The following is a 20650-nucleotide window of genomic DNA, read 5'->3' on the forward strand; positions in this document are numbered from 1 at the left end:
CATTGAGGCAACAATTGCCTGCTGCGGTGCATTTCCATTGAACTGTAACTGTATATTAACAACAGCTGGATGTAGTGACGTCACAGCTATAAAAAAAAAAATATATGATTTGCAAAGGGCTGGAATGTCGAATAAATGTAGGTGGCTGAAGTCTTTCCATTACCCATTTAGGCTAATTGTGCATTTAATAAATTGGCAACAGCCATTATCCCCTCCAACCTATTGGTTTCACGTCTCAGGTAGGCTGGCAGGCATGGCTGGAATGCAAGAATTTACTCATATTTGCCATATTCTAATAATTCTCGTGCCAATGTATCACCACAATCTGTGCAATGGTGAAACTTGCACTTCTGTAGCTCTGAAATAATTGGATGATGAAACTTTCATCCAGCCTACCACAAGCAAGGCGAAGCAATTTGTGCTCAGAACATTCGAGCATTATCCAGGTCCTGAGTGGGAGTTATGTATATGAGTAAGCCAGTGAAAGCAAGACTTGAACCAGGTTTCTGTCCAACCTTTTTGTTGTATGCGAGTAAAGTAAACATTGGTTAAAAAATGTCACGACTGGCCTGATGGAAACAACACATTTGTGAACTTTCCAAGAGTCAAGCGATGACGCTGTGTGTGGTCCTCCCACTACGACTCAGGAAACCATGCAGTTTATTATGCTACAGATGACAAATTACGAACTTCACAGGGTGGTGAAAGTGCAAGGTGATGAGCTTGTTGCTCCTTTACAATAGATATTGAGGGTCTTATTCTGGTGACATGATGATCAATGCTCGGCTGCCGTTTGACAAATAAAAATGTCCATAATAATCACATGAAGGCCATGACCTGAGTGAGTACATGACCCAACATTGTTTTTGACAAAACCATCAGTAGAGTTGAAAATGCGATTGAAACCCATTTAGCTGGTTATTTTTATGTGCCCTACGTCATCGTGCACAGCTTTTAATCTGCAACAAGTACATTTGACGGAAACATGTCTGGTGGGAAAATGTATGTGGATTTTAGAATATTTGCATGAAAGTTGGATGGAAACCTAGCTATTGTCTGTGTGGTGGTTTGTTTTCTGTTGACTTTTAATCTTATTTGTTTCGTGGAAAGCAAGATGATGTAAACGGTGAGCCACACTGGTGCTTTTTTTTTACTGTTGTGGCACTTCTCAGAGTGCCATCCAACTAGAGATTCTATGCAAATACAGTGAATGTATATTTTTGCTACTCGGCAGTCAGTACATTTCCAGTGGCTAGATAATTGCCAGAGAGCAGAGCTGACTGAGAGTAAAGAGCTGGTAAGTTGGACAGAGTCTGCTGTCCTCTTTGCCTCCCTCTTTGAGCCAGAGGACGGGCTCAATGAGGGGCGCTCTGTTCCGTGATTACAATCAGATTGGAGTGTTTCTTGTTGTAGCAGCAAGTTCTCTCTCCCAAATCGGCTTAGAATTAAATATAGGGTGTCGTTGTCTTGACACCTATCCCTGGTTCTTTACATTTTGTCCCGTTGCAGGTGGAGGGTTGTGAAAGAAAGGAAACCAGCTTTAAAGATCCGGGAAGGAACACTGGAGCGGCTGGTGCAGACCCAACTGATGGCATTCAGGGACGATAAGCTTGCCTACACCAGCATCTTCCTGTCCACATACCGCGCCTTCGCCAGCACGCACACCGTGCTGCAGCTGCTAGACAAGTACGTCTGGTTCTGGGCTGGGGGCCCATGGTGGCTAGAGTGTATAGCAGGAGCTGACAACAGCTGGTCCTGGTGGGACCTAGTGTGTGCAGGCTTTTGTCCCAGCCATAGTGCTATAATACCTGGTTCAGAAATCATCTAATCAACATAATTTTGATGAAGTCACGTATGTGTAAGTGTTGAGCTGAGATAAAGTGTGTATAGACTGTGGCTCTCCAGAACCATGGTTGAAGAACACTACTGCTCTACATTGAGAGGCTGAGGAGACTGTTACTGGTGGGATTGGAACAATGCAGGATAAGTATACATTGTTTTAATACTAATAGTCAAATTGTGTCTGTTTCCAGTTGTTCAAGAAGGTGATTCCTCACCACTGCCTGGGCTCCATCTGGTCCCAGAGGGATAAGAAACAGAACAAGCACAGTGCTCCCACCATCCGTGCCACCATCACCCAGTTCAACGCTGTGGCAGCGTGTGTGGTCAGCACCATACTGCACCGACAACAGATCCGCCCGCTCCTCAGGGCACGGGTCATCAAGCGCTGGATAGACATCGCTCAGGAGTGTCACGTGCTTAAGAACTTCTCCTCTCTCCGTGCCATTGTGTCTGCACTGCAGTCCAACCCACTCTACAGACTGAAGAGGGCCTGGTCCTGGGTGCCCAAGTGAGTCTCTTTCACAGCCTGAATGCATATGAACTGATTAGTCACAACTCATGTGGAGGAGTTCCTATGCATTCCCAATTAGTTCTAGTCTTTCTCTATGTAATTCTCCCAGAGACAGCATGTCTACGTTTGGGGAGCTATCAGACATCATACATCACAAACTCTACCTGACCAGCGAAGAGCTGCTGATGAGGGTGAGACTCTGCTCTGTTAATAACATCATATGAGAGGGTTTGATTTTTGGTGTAGTGATTGAATGTAGTAGTGATTTGATAGTTACACATCTACTTTTTCCCCTACAGGAGGGCACCTCTAAGTTTGCCAATCAGGTAGGCTGTGCTAAGGAGCACCAGAAACACACTCACAAACGATTCCAGAGGAAATTAGAAATGGTGAGAGATGGAGCAAGCTACAAGCCACTGGCAGTTTGTGTTCAAGGCCCTGTTTGTTTACGTTTTAAGGAGGGGAGTCAAAGTGAGATATGCTTGGCTGTGCCTGCTGATGTATGATTTTGAACCATTGCTCTGTCTCTCCTCCCAGGGTGCCATGCAGGGGACGATACCTTACCTGGGCACCTTCCTCACAGACCTGACCATGTTAGATACGGCCCGGTCAGACCTAGTAGAGGTGAGCCTTACTATCATCCTACTCACTCCTTCTGTTTGGTTGTAGAATTCTCCTGTGTGTTGTGGCTGCTGTTTGCATATCGAGCATGAGTATTTGAGGAATGTGTTTGACAATTTTTAGTCTACCACCACTGTTTGTCTAGCCAGCACAGTGTGGTATCATTGTTCAGTCTTTCACACTCCTCTTTGTGTTCTCTGCAGGGGGGGCTAATCAACTTTGAGAAGATGCGAAGGGTGAGTGTCATTTTTAACCCGTTCTAACCCACTAATTAGGTAAAGGGTGAAAGGTCATTGTTAGTAGTCAGCTTTTTACGTTAAGAATTTGTTCTTAACTGACTTGCCTAGTTAAATAAAAAATTGACTGTGACCTTGATCTCTCTCTGACTCTGCGGGAGTTTGAGGTGATCGCTCGGATCAAGCTGCTGCAGTCTGCGTGTAACAGCTACTGTCTTATTGCTAACGCTGCCTTCCTGCGCTGGTTCAAGTGCCAGCCTCAACACAGAGAGGAGGAGAGGTACAAGCGTCAGTAATCATTCACACTCTCTCTACATCAGCTCTTACTCCCTCTATCCTCTCTGCTCCATCTCTTTCGGATTGTTTGACTCCTACTTGGGATAAGTGGACTGGTAGTAGTGATATCATGATTATTCTCTGTCTTCTGCAGCCATGCCATGTCTTGTGACATTGAAGGAGTGGGAGACAGAAGTAAGACTTCATGCAAACTTTGCAAGGGCATTGTCAAGAGACTTAGCCAGTAAGTACACACTGGAGGACTTAACGTGATGTGTACTGTACGTAACATTGGGATTTAAAATAAATCTAACCTGAAATAATAGACATGATCAAATTCTGTTGACTACAATCAGATTTGGAACCGTAGCCTTATTGGTCTCTATTTCCGTCTGATGCTGAGGAGGCTTAAGTGTCAAACTCTTGTTAGTTTGCAATTTTGTAACGTTAACTGGAGCACTGGCATTTTCCAGCTCTAATGGCAGGTTTGTCAATTTCTGTCTAAAATCAGCTCACTTGCACTGAGTTGGGAGGGGTGGCAATATTTAAGTTGTGTCCTAAAAACAACCCCAAAGTGACACTTTCATACAGCACTAATGGGATGTTTTTAAGACTCACAAAAAGCAGGTTGTGGTTAACGCAGTTGATAATTGCATTGATTTTGAGAGTGGAAGTGCAGCCTATCCAGCCATGAAGCACGGTGCCCATGGAAGGAGAGATGTGAATTTTATGCCGGTGAATCTCGTATTTAGAAATGTCAAAAAATGATTAGTTCCCCCATTTTTTTGGTTTTTTGTTTAATTGCATAAAAAAAACAAGCAAAGCCTACCCTGCCCTGCCCCCAATCAAGGCTAGTTTAGCAGAATCGCAAAGATGTGTCTTTTTAACTTGGACATTTAGTCAAAAGTAGCCTATGAATAAATGGGTTTTAAATGGTCTACGTAGTGCTTCGAAATATGTTGGAGGTTTTTGCCCTCATGCCTTCTCATTATTCACATACCTGCATTTCGCTTGTTTAAGTAGACAATCCATCCCTATTTTCAAAGAGCACCCCCGATTACCAAAGACACGCAATTCCAATCTCTTCAATCTTACTGTAGTGCCATATCAACATCAGATTTTTAAAAATCTGCTTCGCACATGGGCAATGATACAATTGACAGGAGCCTAGTGTATTGTATAGATAGATGTTTCGACTGGTACGCATAAAGACATTTAGGCCTACAGTACGTGTGCACAGTGCCATGGAACGAGCGAAGGGATTTTATGATATCGTGCTTCTGACCAATCTTATTTAGAAATATTGTCATGGGTTTATGGCTCGACTGCAATGCAATTTCATCGGCTATTTCTGGAAAAGTGCAAATATGATCTGTAAGATGTTTACAAAACATGACATTTGGAAGCCGTATAATGGTGAGTGGATGTTCACCCTTTCTCTTTATATTGGAGCTTTACCCAGGTAGCACATAATGTTCTGAGAACAGATGTTTCTTAGAGCTTGGTGAGAGTGTGGTTGTCCTAGGATTATTTTGCATATCACCTTCCCACCACCTTCTGGAAATCAAATCAAATTTATTTGTCACATACACCTGGTTAGCAGATGTTAATGCAAGTGTAGCGAAATGCTTGTGCTTCTAGTTCCGACAATGCAGTAATAACCAATGAGTAATCTCACCTAACAACCTAATGATGAGACAATTCCAAAACTACTACCTTATGCACACAAGTGTAAAGGGATAAAGAATATGTACATAAAGATATATGAATGAGTGATGGTACAGAACGGCATAGGCAAGATGCAGTAGATGGTATCGAGTACAGTATATACATATGAGATGAGTAATGTAGGGTATGTAAACAAAGTGGTATAGTTTAAAGTGGCTAGTGATACATGTATTACATAAAGATGCAGTAGATGATAGAGTACAGTATATACATATGAGATGAGTAATGTATGTAAACATTATATTAAGAAGCATTGTTTAAAGTGGCTAGTGATATATTTTACATCAATTTCCATCAATTCCCATTATTAAAGTGGCTGGAGTTGAGTCAGTGTGTTGGCAGCAGCCACTCAATGTTAGTGGTGGCTGTTTAACAGTCTGATGGCCTTGAGATAGAAGCTGTTTTTCAGTCTCTCAGTCCCAGCTTTGATGCACCTGTACTGACCTCGCCTTCTGGATGATAGCGGGGTGAACAGGCAGTGGCTCGGGTGGATGTCCTTGATGATCTTTATGGCCTTCCTGTGACATCGGGTGGTGTAGGTGTCCTGGAGGGCACATACACCATGATTGTTGCTTGCTTTGGAACATTCTCAGTACAGGGGAGTTGCAGCGATGAGACAAGATTGCAATTGGATATCACAAATTTGGGGAGAAAAAAGGAGGTAAAATAAACACATTCCGTTCTCAGCATCAACAAAACTCTTAAGTGTCTTCATATTGGCTGCGCCCCCTAATTGGCCACACCTGATCTTACTGAGTGCTTGTTTCCTTTGAAATGGGGTCTGTTTGTGTATGGTTGGAACCAAAATTGGAAAACAATATTTTCTTTCTAAACAGAACAATTTTTAAAAAATGACTAATGTTCTTTTCTGTTCCTTTTTTAACCTCAAAGTAAATATTTTTTTAAACATTTAGTTTGACATTAAATTACTTCACCAATCAGTGTGGATAGAGCAGCTTGCTATGGCTGATTTTCCTAAGCTATATAGGGAAGTTGTTAAGAGCAAATTGTATTTTGCCGTAACGGCATGGTTTAATCATAGTGCTGCCAGTCACAGTGTGAGATGCAAGAGCGGATGGAGGAAGCTTGCCGCTGGGCATCTTTTTATGACATTCATTATCTTCGTCCCACAGAATTATAACTTTGAGACGTCTTTGAACTTCAGAGTTTGTTTAAAGTTGGACCAGAGCTAGCTAGCTAACAACTTTGTTTGCAGAGCAGCACTAGAATTTAAAAAACATCTTACCTTTTTTGTAGTTAATTCAATGGGAAACTACATCCTTTAACTAGCATTGGAAAAGTTAATCAAATCAAACTGATTTATAAAGCCCTTCTTACATCAGCTGATATATCAAAGTGCTGTACAGAAACCAAGCCTAAAACCCCAAACAGCAAGCAATGCAGGTGTAGAAGCACGGTGGCTAGGAAAAACTCTTTAGAAAGGCCGAAACCTAGAGAGGAACCAGTCCTCTTCTGGCTCTGCCCGGTGGAGATTATAACAGAACATGGCCAAGATGTTCAAATGTTAATAAATGACCAGCATGGTCAAATAATAATATTCACAGTAGTTGTCGAGGGTGCAACAAGTCAGCACCTCGGGAGTAAATGTCAGCTGGCTTTTCATAGCCGATCATTGAGAACATCTCTACCGCTCCTGCTGTCTCTAGAGAGTTGAAAACAGCAGGTCTGGGACAGGGCAGGGTTCCATAGCCGCAGGCAGAACAGTTTAAACTGGAGCAGCAGCACGTCCAGGTGGACTGGGGACAGCAAGGATTCATCATGCCAGGTAGTCCCGAGGCATGGTCTTGGGACTCAGGTCCTCAGAGAGCGAGAAAGAAAGAGAGAATTAGAGAGAGCATCCTTAAATTCACACGACACCGGATAAGACAGGAGAAATATTCCAGATATAACAGACTGACCCTAGCCCCCCGACACAAACTACAGCAGCATAAATACTGGAGGCTGAGACAGGAGGGGTCAGGAGACACTGTGGCCCCATCCGATGATACCCCCGGAGAGGGACAAACAGGAAGGATATAACCCCACCCACTTTACCAAAGCACAGCCCCCACACCACTAGAGGGATATCTTCAACCCCCAACTTACCATCCCGAGACAAGGCCGAGTATAGCCCACAAAGATCTCCACCACGGCACAACCCAAGGGGGGGTGCTCAACCCACTCAAGTGACGCACCCCTCCTAGGGACGGCATGGAAGAGCACCAGTAAGCCAGTGACTCAGCCCCTGTAATAGGGTTAGAGGCAGAGAATCCCAGTGGAAAGAGGGGAACCGGCCAGGCAGAGACAGCAAGGGCAGTTCGTTGCTCCAGAGCCTTTCCGTTCACCTTCACACTCCTGGGCCAGACTACACTCAATCATTTGACCCACTGAAGAGATGATTCTTCAGTAAAGACTTAAAGATTGAGACTGAGTCTGCGTCTCTCATATGGGTAGGCAGACCATTCCATAAAAATGGAGCTCTATAGGAGAAAGCCCTGCCTCCAGCTGTTTGCTTAGAAATTCTAGGAGGCCTGCGTCTTGTGACCGTAGCGTACGTGTAGGTATGTACGGCAGGACCTACCTACCTAAATCAGAAAGATAGGTAGGAGCAAGCCCATGTAATGCTTTGTAGGTTAGCAGTAAAACCTTGAAATCAGCCATTGCCTTAACAGGAAGCCAGTGTAGGGAGGCTAGCACTGGAGTAATATGAACATATTTTTTGGTCCTAGTCAGGATTCTAGCAGCCGTATTTAGCACTAACTGAAGTTTATTTAGTGCTTTATCCGGGTAGCTGGAAAGTAGAGCATTGCGGTATATTTTCTGGGTCAAGGTTTGGCTTTTTCAAGAGGCTTTATTACTGCCACTTTTAGTGAGTTTGGTAAACATCCGGTGGATAGAGAGCCGTTTATTATGTTCAACATAGGAGGGCCAAGCACAGGAAGCAGCTCTTTCAGTAGTTTAGTTGGAATAGGGTCCAGTATGCAGCTTGAATGTTTAGAGGCCATGAATATTTTCATCATTGTGTCAAGAGATATAGTACTAAAACACTTGCGTGTCTCTCTTGATCCTAGGTCCTGGCAGAGTTGTGCAGACTCAGGACAACTGAGCTTTGGAGGAATACGCAGATTTAAAGAGGAATCCGTAATTTGCTTTCTAATAATCATGATCTTTTCCTCAAAGAAGTTCATGAATTTATTACTGCTGAAGTGAAAGCCATCCTCACTTGGGGAATGTTGTTTTTTAGTTAGCTTTGTGACAGTATCAAAAATACATTTTGGATTGTTCTTATTTCCCTCAATTAAGTTGGTAAAATAGAATGATCGAGCAGCAGTGAGGGCTCTTCCATACTGTACGGTCTTTCCAAGCTAGTCGGGAAGACATCCAGTTTGGTGTGGCGCCATGTCAGTTCAAATTTTCTGGAAGCTTCCTTCAGAGCTCGGGTATTTTCTGTATACCAGGGAGCTAGTTTCTTATGATAAATGTTTTTAGGGGTGCAACTGCATCTAGGGTATTGCGCAAGGTTAAATTGAGTTCCTCAGGTGGTTAACTGATTTTTGTCCTCTGACGTCCTTGGGTAGGCAGAGGGAGTCTGGAAGGGCATCAAGGAATCTTTGTTGTCTGAGAATTTATAGCATGACTTTTGATGCTCCTTGGTTGGGGTCTGAGCAGATTATTTGTTGCAATTGCAAACATAATACAATGGTGGTCCGATATTCCAGTATTATGAGGAAAAACATTAAGATCCACAACATTTATTCCATGGGACAAAACTAGATCCAGAGTATGACTGTGGAAGTGAGAAGGTCCAGAGACGTGTTGGACAAAACCCACTGAGTCGATGATGGCGCCGAAAGCCTTTTGGAGTGGGTCTGTGGACTTTTCCATGTGAATATTAAAGTCACCAAAAATTAGATTATCTGCTATGACTACAAGGTCCGATAGGAATTCAGGGAACTCAATGAGGAACGCTGTATATGGCCCAGGAGGCCTGTAAACAGTAGCTATAAAAAGTGATTGAGTAGGCTGCAAAGATTTCATGACTAGAAGCTTAAAAGACGAAAACATCTTTCTTTTTTTTTGGTAAATTGAAATTTGCTATCGTAAATGTTAGCAACACCTCCGCCTTTGCGGGATGCACGGGGGATATGGTCACTAGTGTAACCAGGAGGTGTCGCCTCATTTAACACAGTAAATTCATCAGGCTTAAGCCATGTTTCAGTCAGGCCAATCACATCAATTATGATCAGTGATTAGTTCATTGACTATAACTGCCTTTGAAGTGATGGATCTAACATTAAGTAGCCCTATTTTGAGATGAGGTATCACAATCTCTTTCAATAATGGCAGGAATGGACAAGGTCTTTATTCTAGTTAGATTGCTAAGGCGAACACCGCCATGTTTAGTTTTACCCAACCTAGGTCGAGGCACAGACACGGTCTCAATGGGAATAGCTGAGCTGACTACACTGACTGTGCTAGTGGCAGACTCCACTAAGCTGGCAGGCTGACTAACAGCCATGTCCAGACTACAATTTACAGTAGGCCTAGCCCCTATATCAGTGTGAATGCTATAGCCTATGTTTAGCAATGCAATTAGAACAATGTGGACAGCAAACATGTTCAACATATTTAGCAAATATGGGGTGAACTATTTAATGGACTAACAACTCAATACATAGGAGACTGGAAATACACAACTTGAAGCACATATTTAACCATGGAGCACATTGATAGGCCAGTGAGCCAATCTTTGACACACCCTTAACTTGTTTATTTATCAAAACCCAGTCCTTTTGTGTCATTATTCAGGTTAGGAAAATAGCAAAAATATTTCATAGACACCCTGAACCTATAACTCTACCGCCAGCACTAATATTTACCATTGCTTTAGATTAGTTCAAATAGAGCCCAATATGTATTAACAGGAATCAGTTATATCAGTGTGTTTTATATTAGATTTATCTGACCCATATAGATGGTCCTTTTTTTAAAAACCTGAACATTTTCCCTCTGTCACCAGGCAGTCGCACACAAGACGGTTGCTCTCCCTAACGCCCATGTCCCCCTCCTCTCCCCTGCCCCCTGCCTACAACACCCAGGCTCAGGACGCCTGCATCATCAGAGTCAGCCTGCAGCAGGGCAACGGCAACCTCTACAAGAGCATCATGGTACGTCTCAGCAGGAGATTAGTACTTTGATTCAGATGGCCAAGACATTTTGAATAAATGTATGGAACCCTTTTAGTGGTTTTTGATTGGTACATGGTGTTGTTCCCTCCCCAGTTGACGAGTCAGGATAAGACTCCAGCAGTGATCTCTAGAGCCGTGGCCAAACACAACCTGGAGAGTGAGCCTGGGGAGGGATACGAGCTGGTGCAGGTCATCTCTGACGAAAGAGGTACAAATATTCTCCCTGTCACTCAAATATCACACACTCAGTCTTTCATACTCTCATTTGTAATTACCGACGTGGTAATATTGTCATAAAAAATCCTTCGTTTTCCAGAACTGGTGATTCCTGACAATGCTAATATGTTTTACGCCATGAACACCTCTGCAAACTTTGACTTCCTGCTGCGTGTGCGAGGCACGGCGGGGTGGCCTGTCCAGCTGAGGAGTCGCTATGCCTCCACACTCCCCTACGCCCAGCAGCGTGCCAGCCTACGCCTCAGCAAGGTTACCTGTTGTAGTTCCCTATTGTAGCGTGCTAGCAGCACAAAGGTTTCTCTCTTCTCCCTTTTCTCTCTCACCCTCTCCCTTTTCTCTCTCTCTCTCTCTCCCTTTTATCTCTCTCCCTTTTCTCTCTCTCCCTCTCCCTTTTTCCCAGCAGAGACAATACTCTGACACATCTGTAAATATAGGGTGCCTTTATCTCAACCTCTTTCACCGTTCTCATCGTTCTAATATCCCTGGTTCTTTCCATCTTGTCTCGTCACAGGCAGCGGGGGACCGGCTGCAACCTGGCCACACGGTGAGTCAGCTAGAAACCTGGAAGATCCGTGCTGGAACTCTGGAGCGGCTGGTAGAGACCCTGCTGACGGGGTTCCGGGGCAATGACCTCACCTACACCAGCATCTTCCTGTCCACATACCGCACCTTCGCCAGCACGCACACCGTGCTGCAGTTGCTGCTAGACAAGTAAGTCTGGTTCTGGGCTGGGGGCCCATGGTGGCTAGAGTGTATAGCAGGAGCTGACAACAGCTGGTCCTGGTGGGACCTAGTGAGTGCAGGCTTTTGTCCCAGTCATAGTGCTATAACACCTGGTTCAATAATCAACATGATTTTGATGAAGTCACGTATGTGTAAGTGTTGAGCTGAGACAAAGTGTGTATAGACTGTGGCTCTCCAGAACCATGGTTGAAGAACACTACTGCTCTATATGAAGAGGCTGAGGAGACATACTGGTCTCACTGCATTTAGACCGATGGTAGATAGTGGTGCTGAATTTGTTGTCTTCTCTCAGGTATGGAATTCCAGAGGATAGTGAAGGACAGACTGAGCAATGTAGACCCTCTGAAACCAAAGGAGCTGTTCGAATGTAAGATTTCTCAACGTCTACTGCTTTACTTGGTCTGTCTTCCCTTGATTTCCATATTGATTCAAGTGAAGTTGAGTTGTTACTGTGTAGCTTTCAAGTCTGCTTTGCCCTCTGTCAGCAGCAGCTTACTCCCAGCAGCCCTCCCTGACTCTTGCTGCCCCTCATCCCCCTTAGTGCCCTTGCCTCCATCTTGAGAGCCTGGATGGGCCAGTATCGAGAGGACTTCCAGGAGCCTCCATCCTACCCCTGCCTCCACAGGGTGATGGCCTACCTACAGAGGGCCCTGCCTGGATCGGAGCCCATGCGTAAAGCCCAGAGTCTACTGGAGCAGCTGAAGGCTGAGGCCAGTCTGGATGTAGACTCAGAGGGTGGGTGAACAGTAAGATATCTAGTTAATTAGTACTCTATCCTCTTAATTATTTAGTTTTTATCTCTCTTTCGCTCTAAAAATACTTTATTAGATGGTGCCGGAGGAGATTGCCACCGTTTTACGGTCTCCTAACCAATTGTGGTATTATGTGGGGGTTTATCGCGATATTTGTAAATTATTTTGTACACAATGTTTCTGCAACCGTATCTTATGGCAGAAAAGAGCTTCTGGATATCAGGACAGCGATCACTCACCTCGGATTAGACTAAGATTTCTTCAACAACAACAAGCAGGACTCGCACGATATTCTCCAAACAACCCACAGGGCAGACATCCCAATTATTCGCAAGAGGAAGCGACGCAGAGGACGAAGAGCCAGATGCCTCAGAAGACAGCTAGGAAAGCTGCCGTTACCGTCAATATTACTCGCCAACATGCAATCATTGGACAATAAACTGGACGAAGTAAGATCACAAATATCCTACCAACGGGACATAAGAAACTGTAATATCCTATGCTTCACGGAATCGTGGCTGAATGACGACATGGATATTCAGCTAGTGGGCTACACGCTGCACCGGCAGGATAGAACAGCACACTCCCTAAGACGAGGGGGGCGGTTTGTGCTTATTTGTAAACAGCTGGTGCACGAAATCTAAGGAAGTCAATAGATTTTGCTCACCTGAAGTTGAGTATATTGTGATAAACTGCAGGCCACACTACTTGCCTAGAGTTCTCAGCTATACTTTTTGTGGCTGTTTATTTACCACCACAGACAGATGCTGGCACTAAGACCGTACTCAGTCAACTGTATAAGGAAATAAGCAAACAAGAAACCACTCACCCAGAGGCAGCGCTCCAAGTGGCCAGAGACTTTAATGCAGGGGAACTTAAATCGGTTCTACCAAATCTTTATCAACATGTTAAATGTGCAACCAGAGGAAAACAATTCTAGATCACATGTACTCCACACACACACACGCCTACAAAGCTCTCCCTCGCCCTCCATTTGGTAAATCCGACCACAACACTATCCTCCTGATTCCTGCTTACAAGCAAAAATGAAGGCAGGAAGCGAAACACCAGTGACTCTATCTTTAAAAAAAATGGTCAGATGAAGCAGATGCTAAACTACAGGACTGCTTTGCTATCACAGACTGGAACATTCTTCCTATGACATTGAAGAATACCCCACATCAGTCACTGGCTTTATCAATAAGTGCATTGAGGACGTCGTCCCCACAGTGACTGTACGTACATACCCCAACCAGAAGCCATGGATTACAGGCAACATTCACACTGAGCTAGGGTAGAGCTGCCGCTTTCAAGGTGCGGGACTCTAACCCGGAAGCTTACAAGAAATCCCACTATGCCCTGCGATGAACCATCAAACAGGCAAATACAGGGCTAAGATTGAATCATGCTACCCCGGCTCCGACGCTCGTCGGATGTAGCAGGGCTTGCAAACTATTAGACTACAAAGGGAAGCACAGCCGCGAGCTGCCCAGTGACACGAGCCTACCAGATGAGCTAAACCACTTCTATGCTCGCTTCGAGGCAAGCAACACTGAGGCATGCATGAGAGCATCAGCTGTTCCGGACGACCATGTGATCACGTTCTCCGTAGCCGACGTGAGTAAGACCTTTTAAATAGGTCTACATACACAAGGCTGCGGGGCCAGACGGATTACCAGGACATGTGCTCCGGGCATGTTCTGACCAACTGGTAGGTGTCTTCACTGACATTTTCAACATGTCCCTGATTAAGTCTGTAATACCAACATGCTTCAAGCAGACCACCATAGTCCCTGTGCCCAAGAACACAAAGGCAACCTGTCTAAATGACTACAGACCCGTAGCACTCACGTCCGTAGCCATGAAGTGCTTTGAAATGCTGGTAATGGCTCACATCAACACCATTATCCCAGAAACCCTAGACCCACTCCAATTTGCATACCGCCCAAACAGATCCACAGATGACGCAATCTTTATTGCACTCGACACTGCCCTTTCCCACCTGGACAAAAGGAACACCTATGTGAGAATGCTGTTCATTGACTACAGCTCAGCGTTCAACACCATGGTACCCTCCAAAGCTCATCACCAAGCTAAGTATCCTGGGACTAAACGCCTCCCTCTGCAACTGGATCCTGGACTTCCTGACAGGCCGCCCCCAGGTGGTGAGGGTAGGTAGCAACACATCTTCCACGCTGATCCTCAACACTGGAGCTCCCCAGGGATGCATGTCTCAGTCCCCTCCTGTACTCCCTGTTCACCCATGACTGCATGGCCAGGCACGACTCCAACACCATTAAGTTTGCTGGCGACACAACAGTGGCCTGATCACTGACAACGACGAGACAGCCTATAGGGAGGAGGTCAGAGACCTGGCCGGGTTCTGCCAGAATAACAACCTATCCCTCAATGTAACCAAGACTAAGGAGATGATTGAGGACTAGAGGAAAAGGAGCACCGAGCACGTCCCCATTCTCATCAACGGGGCTGTAGTGGAGCAGGTTGAGAGCTTCAAATTTCTTGGTGTCCACATCGACAACAAACTAGTTTGGTCCAAACACACCAAGACAGTCGTGAAGAGGGCACGACAAAGTCTTTTCCCCCTCAGGAAACTAATAATATTTGGCATGGGTCCTGAGATCCTCAAAAGGTTCTACAGCTGCAACATCGAGAGCATCCTGACCGGTTGCATCACTGCCAGGTACGGCAATTGCTTGGCCTCCGACCGCAAGGCACTACAGAGGGTAGTGCGTACGGCCCAGTACATCACTGGGGCAAAGCTGCCTGCCATCCAGGACCTCTACACCAGGCGGTGTCAGAGGAAGGTCCTAAAAATTGTCAAAGACCCCAGCCACCCCAGTCATAAACTGTTCTCTCTACTACTGCATGGCAAGCGGTACCGGAGTGCCAAGTCTAGGATGAAAAGGCTTCTCAACAGTTTTTACCCCCAAGCCAAAAGACTCCTAACCAAATGGTTCCACGGACTATTTGCATTGTGTGCCACCCCCCCAAACCTTCTTTTACGCTGCTGCTAATCTCTGTTTATCTTATGCTTAGTCACTTTAACTATACATTCATGTACATACTACCTAAATTGCCCCGACCAACCAGTGCTCCCGCACAGTGGCTAACCGGGCTATTTGCATTGTGTCCCGCCAACCCCTCTTTTTACGCTTCTGCTACTCTCTGTTCATCATATATGCACAGTCACTTTAACAATACTTACATGTACATACTACCTCAATAAGCCTGACTAACAGGTGTCTGTAATAAACCTTGCTACTGCTTTTTTCAAATGTCTTTCTAGTGTTGTTTTTATTTCTTTACTTACCTACACACACACACACACACTCACACACCTTTTTCTGGCACCATTAGTTAGAGCCTGTAAGTAAGCATTTCACTGTAAGGTTTACACCTGTTGTATTTGGCGCACGTGACAAATAAACTTTGATTTGATCTCCATGTTTGGCCTTCCATCGTTAATCTGATCATTACTCCTGGTAGGTTTCTCCAGCGGTTTTGACAGCATACGCTCCTTCGGCCTGTGTGAGGATGAGGAAGTGGAGATTGAGGTCCAGGAAGACTTCATGTCATTTGATACAGATTTGGTGGCAGAGCAACTGACCTATATGGATGTGGTAAGAGAAAGGCTGAGGGAGGGGGTCTGGGTGGGCGTATGGATTCCCAGGTGGGATTTGAACAATGCACGATAAATATACGTTTAAGTGTTTTAAGACTATGCCTGTGTCTAGACAGGAAGCCCAATTCTCTTATTTTCACTGTTTGGTCTTTTGACCAATCAGATCAGCACTGAAAAGATCTGATGTGAAAATCTAATGTGATTTGTCAAACGACCAATTAGTGGACGAAAGATCAGAGTTGGGCTGCCTGTATGAACCAACCTAATAGTCTAAAGCCTTATTCACACTGTTAATGCTAAAATCATTTTTTTTAATTTTTTTTTTATCTGTTTTGGACTATGTACTGTCCAAACAGTAAGTTACAAGTGCCCAAATCGGATTTGTTTGTTTTCAGACAGCAGCCATTTCCTGACATGGCTACGCTAGTTGTCATAGAAATGATGTGTGTGCGCAGTGGTGTAGGCTGATTGGTGGTGGTGCTCATGCATCCTATTACTCAGAGGTTATGTAGAAAGCTAAGGTGACAACAATGCCTGACATGGAATCTTCCCAGTTGCTTTGAATGTTCAAAATGATAGTGTAAGAACACTTTTAAAAGCTCAGGATAAGTTGATTCAACTTTCAAAACAAATCCTTTTTGGCTAGCCACAGCAATCCACTAGCTAGCTAGGTAGCTGTTTAGCATTCTAGCACATTCATTTGTTTGTAAACAATTAACAGGCTAGTTAGCTACCACATGTTCTTGTCAAACTGTTAGAGTAGCTAGCAAGCAACAATACATGCCAAATAAGTCTAAAAACAACATGAGGGCAAATATATAAGATTTGACCGTTCAGACAAGTCACATGGACAAGGAATCAGATTTCTACCGGACTTCAAACCACCTACGAAATTAAGCCAATGTGAACACGGCTTAATTAGTTTCTGTTTCCAGTTGTTGTTCAATAAGGTGATTCCTCACCACTGCCTGGGCTCCATCTGGTCCCAGAGGGATAAGAAACAGAACAAGCACAGTGCTCCCACCATCCGTGCCACCATCACCCAGTTCAACGCTGTGGCAGCGTGTGTGGTCAGCACCATACTGCACCGACAACAGATCCGCCCGCTCCTCAGGGCACGGGTCATCAAGCGCTGGATAGACATCGCTCAGGAGTGTCGCGTGCTTAAGAACTTCTCCTCGCTCCGTGCCATTGTGTCTGCACTGCAGTCCAACCCACTTTACAGACTGAAGAGGGCCTGGTCCTGGGTGCCCAAGTGAGTCTCTTTCACAGCCTGAATGCATATGAACTGATTAGTCACAACTCATGTGGAGGAGTTCCTATGCATTCCCAATTAGTTCTAGTCTTTTCTCTATGTAATTCTCCCAGAGACAGCATGTCTACGTTTGAGGAGCTATCAGACGTCTTCTCGCATCACAACAACTACCTGACGAGCCGAGAGCTGCTGATGGGGGGTGAGAGACTGCTCTGTTAATTAATACAATTATATGAGAAGGTTTGGCTATTGGTGTAGTGGTTGATTTATGATTAAATTGATTGTGTAAATATCAAATCACTACTGCGATCTACTTTTTCCCCTACAGGAGGGCACCTCTAAGTTTGACAATCAGGTAGGCTGTGCTAAGGAGCACCAGAAACACACTCACAAATGATTCCAGAGGAAAAATGAAATGGTGAGAGATGGAGCAAGCTACAAGCCACTGGCAGTTTGTTTTCAAGGCCCTGTTTGTTTACGTTTTAAGGAGGGAAGTCAAAGTGAGAAGCTTGGCAGTGGCTGCAGATGTATCGGTATGGTTTATCCTATGCTTTTACTTTTCCCAGGGTGCACTGCAGGGGACAATACCTTACCTGGGCACCTTCCTGACAGACCTGACCATGCTAGATACAAGGAGTGCGAATTACGGGGGAGCTACAGAAATGATCTATTCCCCTGCATAGGCAAACTGGAGAGCGAGGGGGGGTCTCTAAATATTTATAATTAGACCAAGACAAGAGCATAACGCATCAATCTCACTGGAGAAAGCATCCTTGCGAGCGAAATGGCGCCTGTCATAGTATTTTGGGCGAGACAGCACTGGATGTATGGGCTACACAGACTGATATGTTGGTTTGCTCGCGCTGAGATTCAGCCACTTGTGTATTGAAGGAAATTTATGAAACATTTTATGTATTTTAAAAATAAATTCACATTTTTGTGGGAAACTTGGCATCCACTAGTAGTAGGACTAATAGCAATCGATGAATGTCATTATGGTGTTTGAAACAGATTTCCATTCATCAAATGGATGCTGGAATTATTTTTGAGTAGATGAATGTGCACAGCTGCAGGTAGCTGATTTAAGTGAATTCTTCTTTTTAAATCTTTTTTTTTTTTTTTTACAATAACCAGGTTTCCATCCAACCTCTTCATGTGCGTAATGTACATGCCAGATAAATGTCACAACAGGCCTGATGGAAACACCTCATTTGTTGGCAAACTTTCCAATTTGACAAAACAAAACACTCTCGACAAGGTGGATCTTGTCGGTAAAATTAATTATGAGAATTTATGATCAAATATTTATATAATAACCATCAAATTGAAGTAAACGTGGAGTTACGCGATGATATGGTGTGGTCTTCCCACTCGGTAAAGCATGCAGTTTATTAGGCTATAGATTAAATGAGTTATGATGAACTTCACAGTGTGGTGATGCTTTATTGGAAAGGCTTGTTACCCATTTCCAATAAATATCAAGGGTTTTATTCTGGTGACATGATGATTGATGCTAGCTAATCAGATGACCATCATTACTATTTGTGTTCTTGCCACATTAAAATGTAATACATTTTTACAGTTAAATGACATGTCTTTACAATTAGACCCATAAAAAAAAATTCAAGCGTGTGCACCCAATAGAGGCTCCCCCGACTGACTGTTGTAGAGACTTCTCCTGTATGTGTTGTGACTAACTGCTTTTTGCATCTAGAGCATGTGTTTCATTAGTATTTTTAGGCAGTTTTTATAGTCCTTCACATCTGTTTGTCTCACCAGCACAGCGTGTTCAGTCTTTCACACTGTCATTTTTGTTCCCTGCAAGGTGAGCTCTTCAACTTTGAGAATAGGTGACAGGTTAGTCATTTACAACCTGTTCTTAATTTACTAATTAGTTAGTCATTAATGAGCATAGTGTCTGCTCGATTGACCTGACTAACACTGATCTCCCCCTATGAGGTTTCCTGTAATTAACATGTATTTAAAACAAATCTACCCTGAAATAGACATTGTGTTGTAGTCAGAGGAATTCAATCAGATTTGTAAACTTGGTCTTTGACAGGTTTTAACAGGAATCAGTTATCAGTGTTTTTAAAATGTTTATATTAGATGTATCTGACCCATACAATGGTCCTTTTTTTACCTGACCATTTCCCCTCTGTCACCAGACTGTTCCAGGGAGTTGACCCCTCAGCAGCCAGTTCCACGTTGAGTGAAACACAGCCTGGCCCGCCCTGCATGTGCTGTCGCTTGGTCTTCCTGTTGGCCATGTCCCTTGCCTAAAACACCCAGGCCTCCTGCATCATCATCCTAGTAAGCCTGTGTTATGCCATGAACACCTCAGCCAACTTTGACTTCCTGCTGCACTGCTGTACAGTGCTCCAGCCCCCCCCCCCCCCCTAGATATGCTGGGAGACTGACAAGGACCAAACATGGGGAATGAGTTCAAGTCAATGAGGTAGACTCTGAATGACCTATTCCCTTGTCCCCAATCGGACCCCCACCGCTGTGCCCCCCTCCCACACCAGTAGCAGACTGTGGCCTTCCTGTCCACTGTGTACCACGTGGGGCTGCACCTCATTGTGAGCTGTGTGATAGGTTACTACTTGGTTTTAACAAGTTATTACCTTTTTAATATTGTCTAGCTGTCCTATCTCACCTCTATGGTGTAGTGGCACAAATAGGATGGGTCTCTATGTGAGGCCCGGATTGCGATGCCTGACGCATTGATTAGCAGTCCTAATAGAAATGCATTTCTTAGTGTTTGGGTCACTCCGGGAGGTGGGAAGTAGATGGAATGAGTGACCTAATCTTAAACTCTTTTCACCTCAGAACAAAATGGAGTATCATTTAGTTTCTCTTTGATATTTTTTTTTTTTTTACAGGGCAGGGCAGAAAACCGTGTCACACACAATGAACAAATCATTAGGAACACCTCTTTCCATGACACTGACCAGGTGAATCCAAGTGACGGCTATGATCCCTTATTGATGTCACCTGTTAAATCCACTTCAATCAGTGTCGATGAAGGGGAGGACACAGGTTAAAGATATTTAAGCCTTGCAATAATTGAGAGATGGATTATTTGTTTGCCACTCCGAGGGTGAATGGGCAAGACACAAAAAGATTTAAGTGCCTTTTGAACGGGCTATGGTAGTAGGTGCCAGGCACATCGGTTTGAGTGTCAAAAACATCCCTGTGGTACACTTTCAACACCTTATAGACTCCATGCCCCAACAAATTGAGGCTGGTCTGAGGGTAAAATGGGTTTCAACGCAATATTAGGAAAGTGTTCCTAATGTATTGTACACCAGTGTATGTCAATCAAACTTGTAGAGGGTGACTGAGGACAATGTTTTTAAATTGTATGTTAATTCCGATTCTGTTCAGCCTGTCAACGTGGCTGAATGTGGCCGTGGGTCAGCATTTTAGAGCCCTTTTCTTGGTGTCACTTTTTTTTAAATTTTAAAGTTAATTTCTTACAATTGTAGCTACACATTTTTCCATGGAGATTTTAGAAAATGTTGCGTTTTGAAAGTTTATAAACGGGTGTTTGTACATTCATCACTTTTGTTTTCAAGGATTTATACCAGAACTGGTGCTTGTTAAAAAAAAA

At 44.2% G+C, this 20650-nt stretch overlaps 1 protein-coding gene across 1 annotated transcript; it reads left to right on the forward strand.

The window, feature by feature from the left end:
* Window positions 1-985: 985 nt before the first annotated feature.
* Window positions 986-19314, forward strand: LOC118358673 (ral guanine nucleotide dissociation stimulator-like 1). Its single transcript, XM_052481107.1, has 21 exons — window positions 986-1002; window positions 1510-1768; window positions 2034-2350; window positions 2463-2544; window positions 2653-2742; window positions 2891-2977; window positions 3178-3208; window positions 3367-3490; window positions 3641-3730; window positions 10235-10382; window positions 10497-10611; window positions 10720-10889; window positions 11152-11351; window positions 11677-11751; window positions 11926-12119; window positions 15644-15777; window positions 16715-17034; window positions 17148-17233; window positions 17363-17452; window positions 18860-18891; window positions 19203-19314. Exons 1-19 carry the CDS (start codon window positions 986-988, stop codon window positions 17374-17376), a joined length of 2553 nt encoding a protein of 850 aa, XP_052337067.1. The 3' UTR covers window positions 17377-17452; window positions 18860-18891; window positions 19203-19314.
* The last annotated feature ends 1336 nt before the right edge of the window (window positions 19315-20650 follow it).

Source organism: Oncorhynchus keta, chromosome 26 (genome assembly GCF_023373465.1).
Source record: "Oncorhynchus keta strain PuntledgeMale-10-30-2019 chromosome 26, Oket_V2, whole genome shotgun sequence".
In the NCBI taxonomy this organism is placed as follows: Eukaryota; Metazoa; Chordata; class Actinopteri; order Salmoniformes; family Salmonidae; genus Oncorhynchus; species Oncorhynchus keta.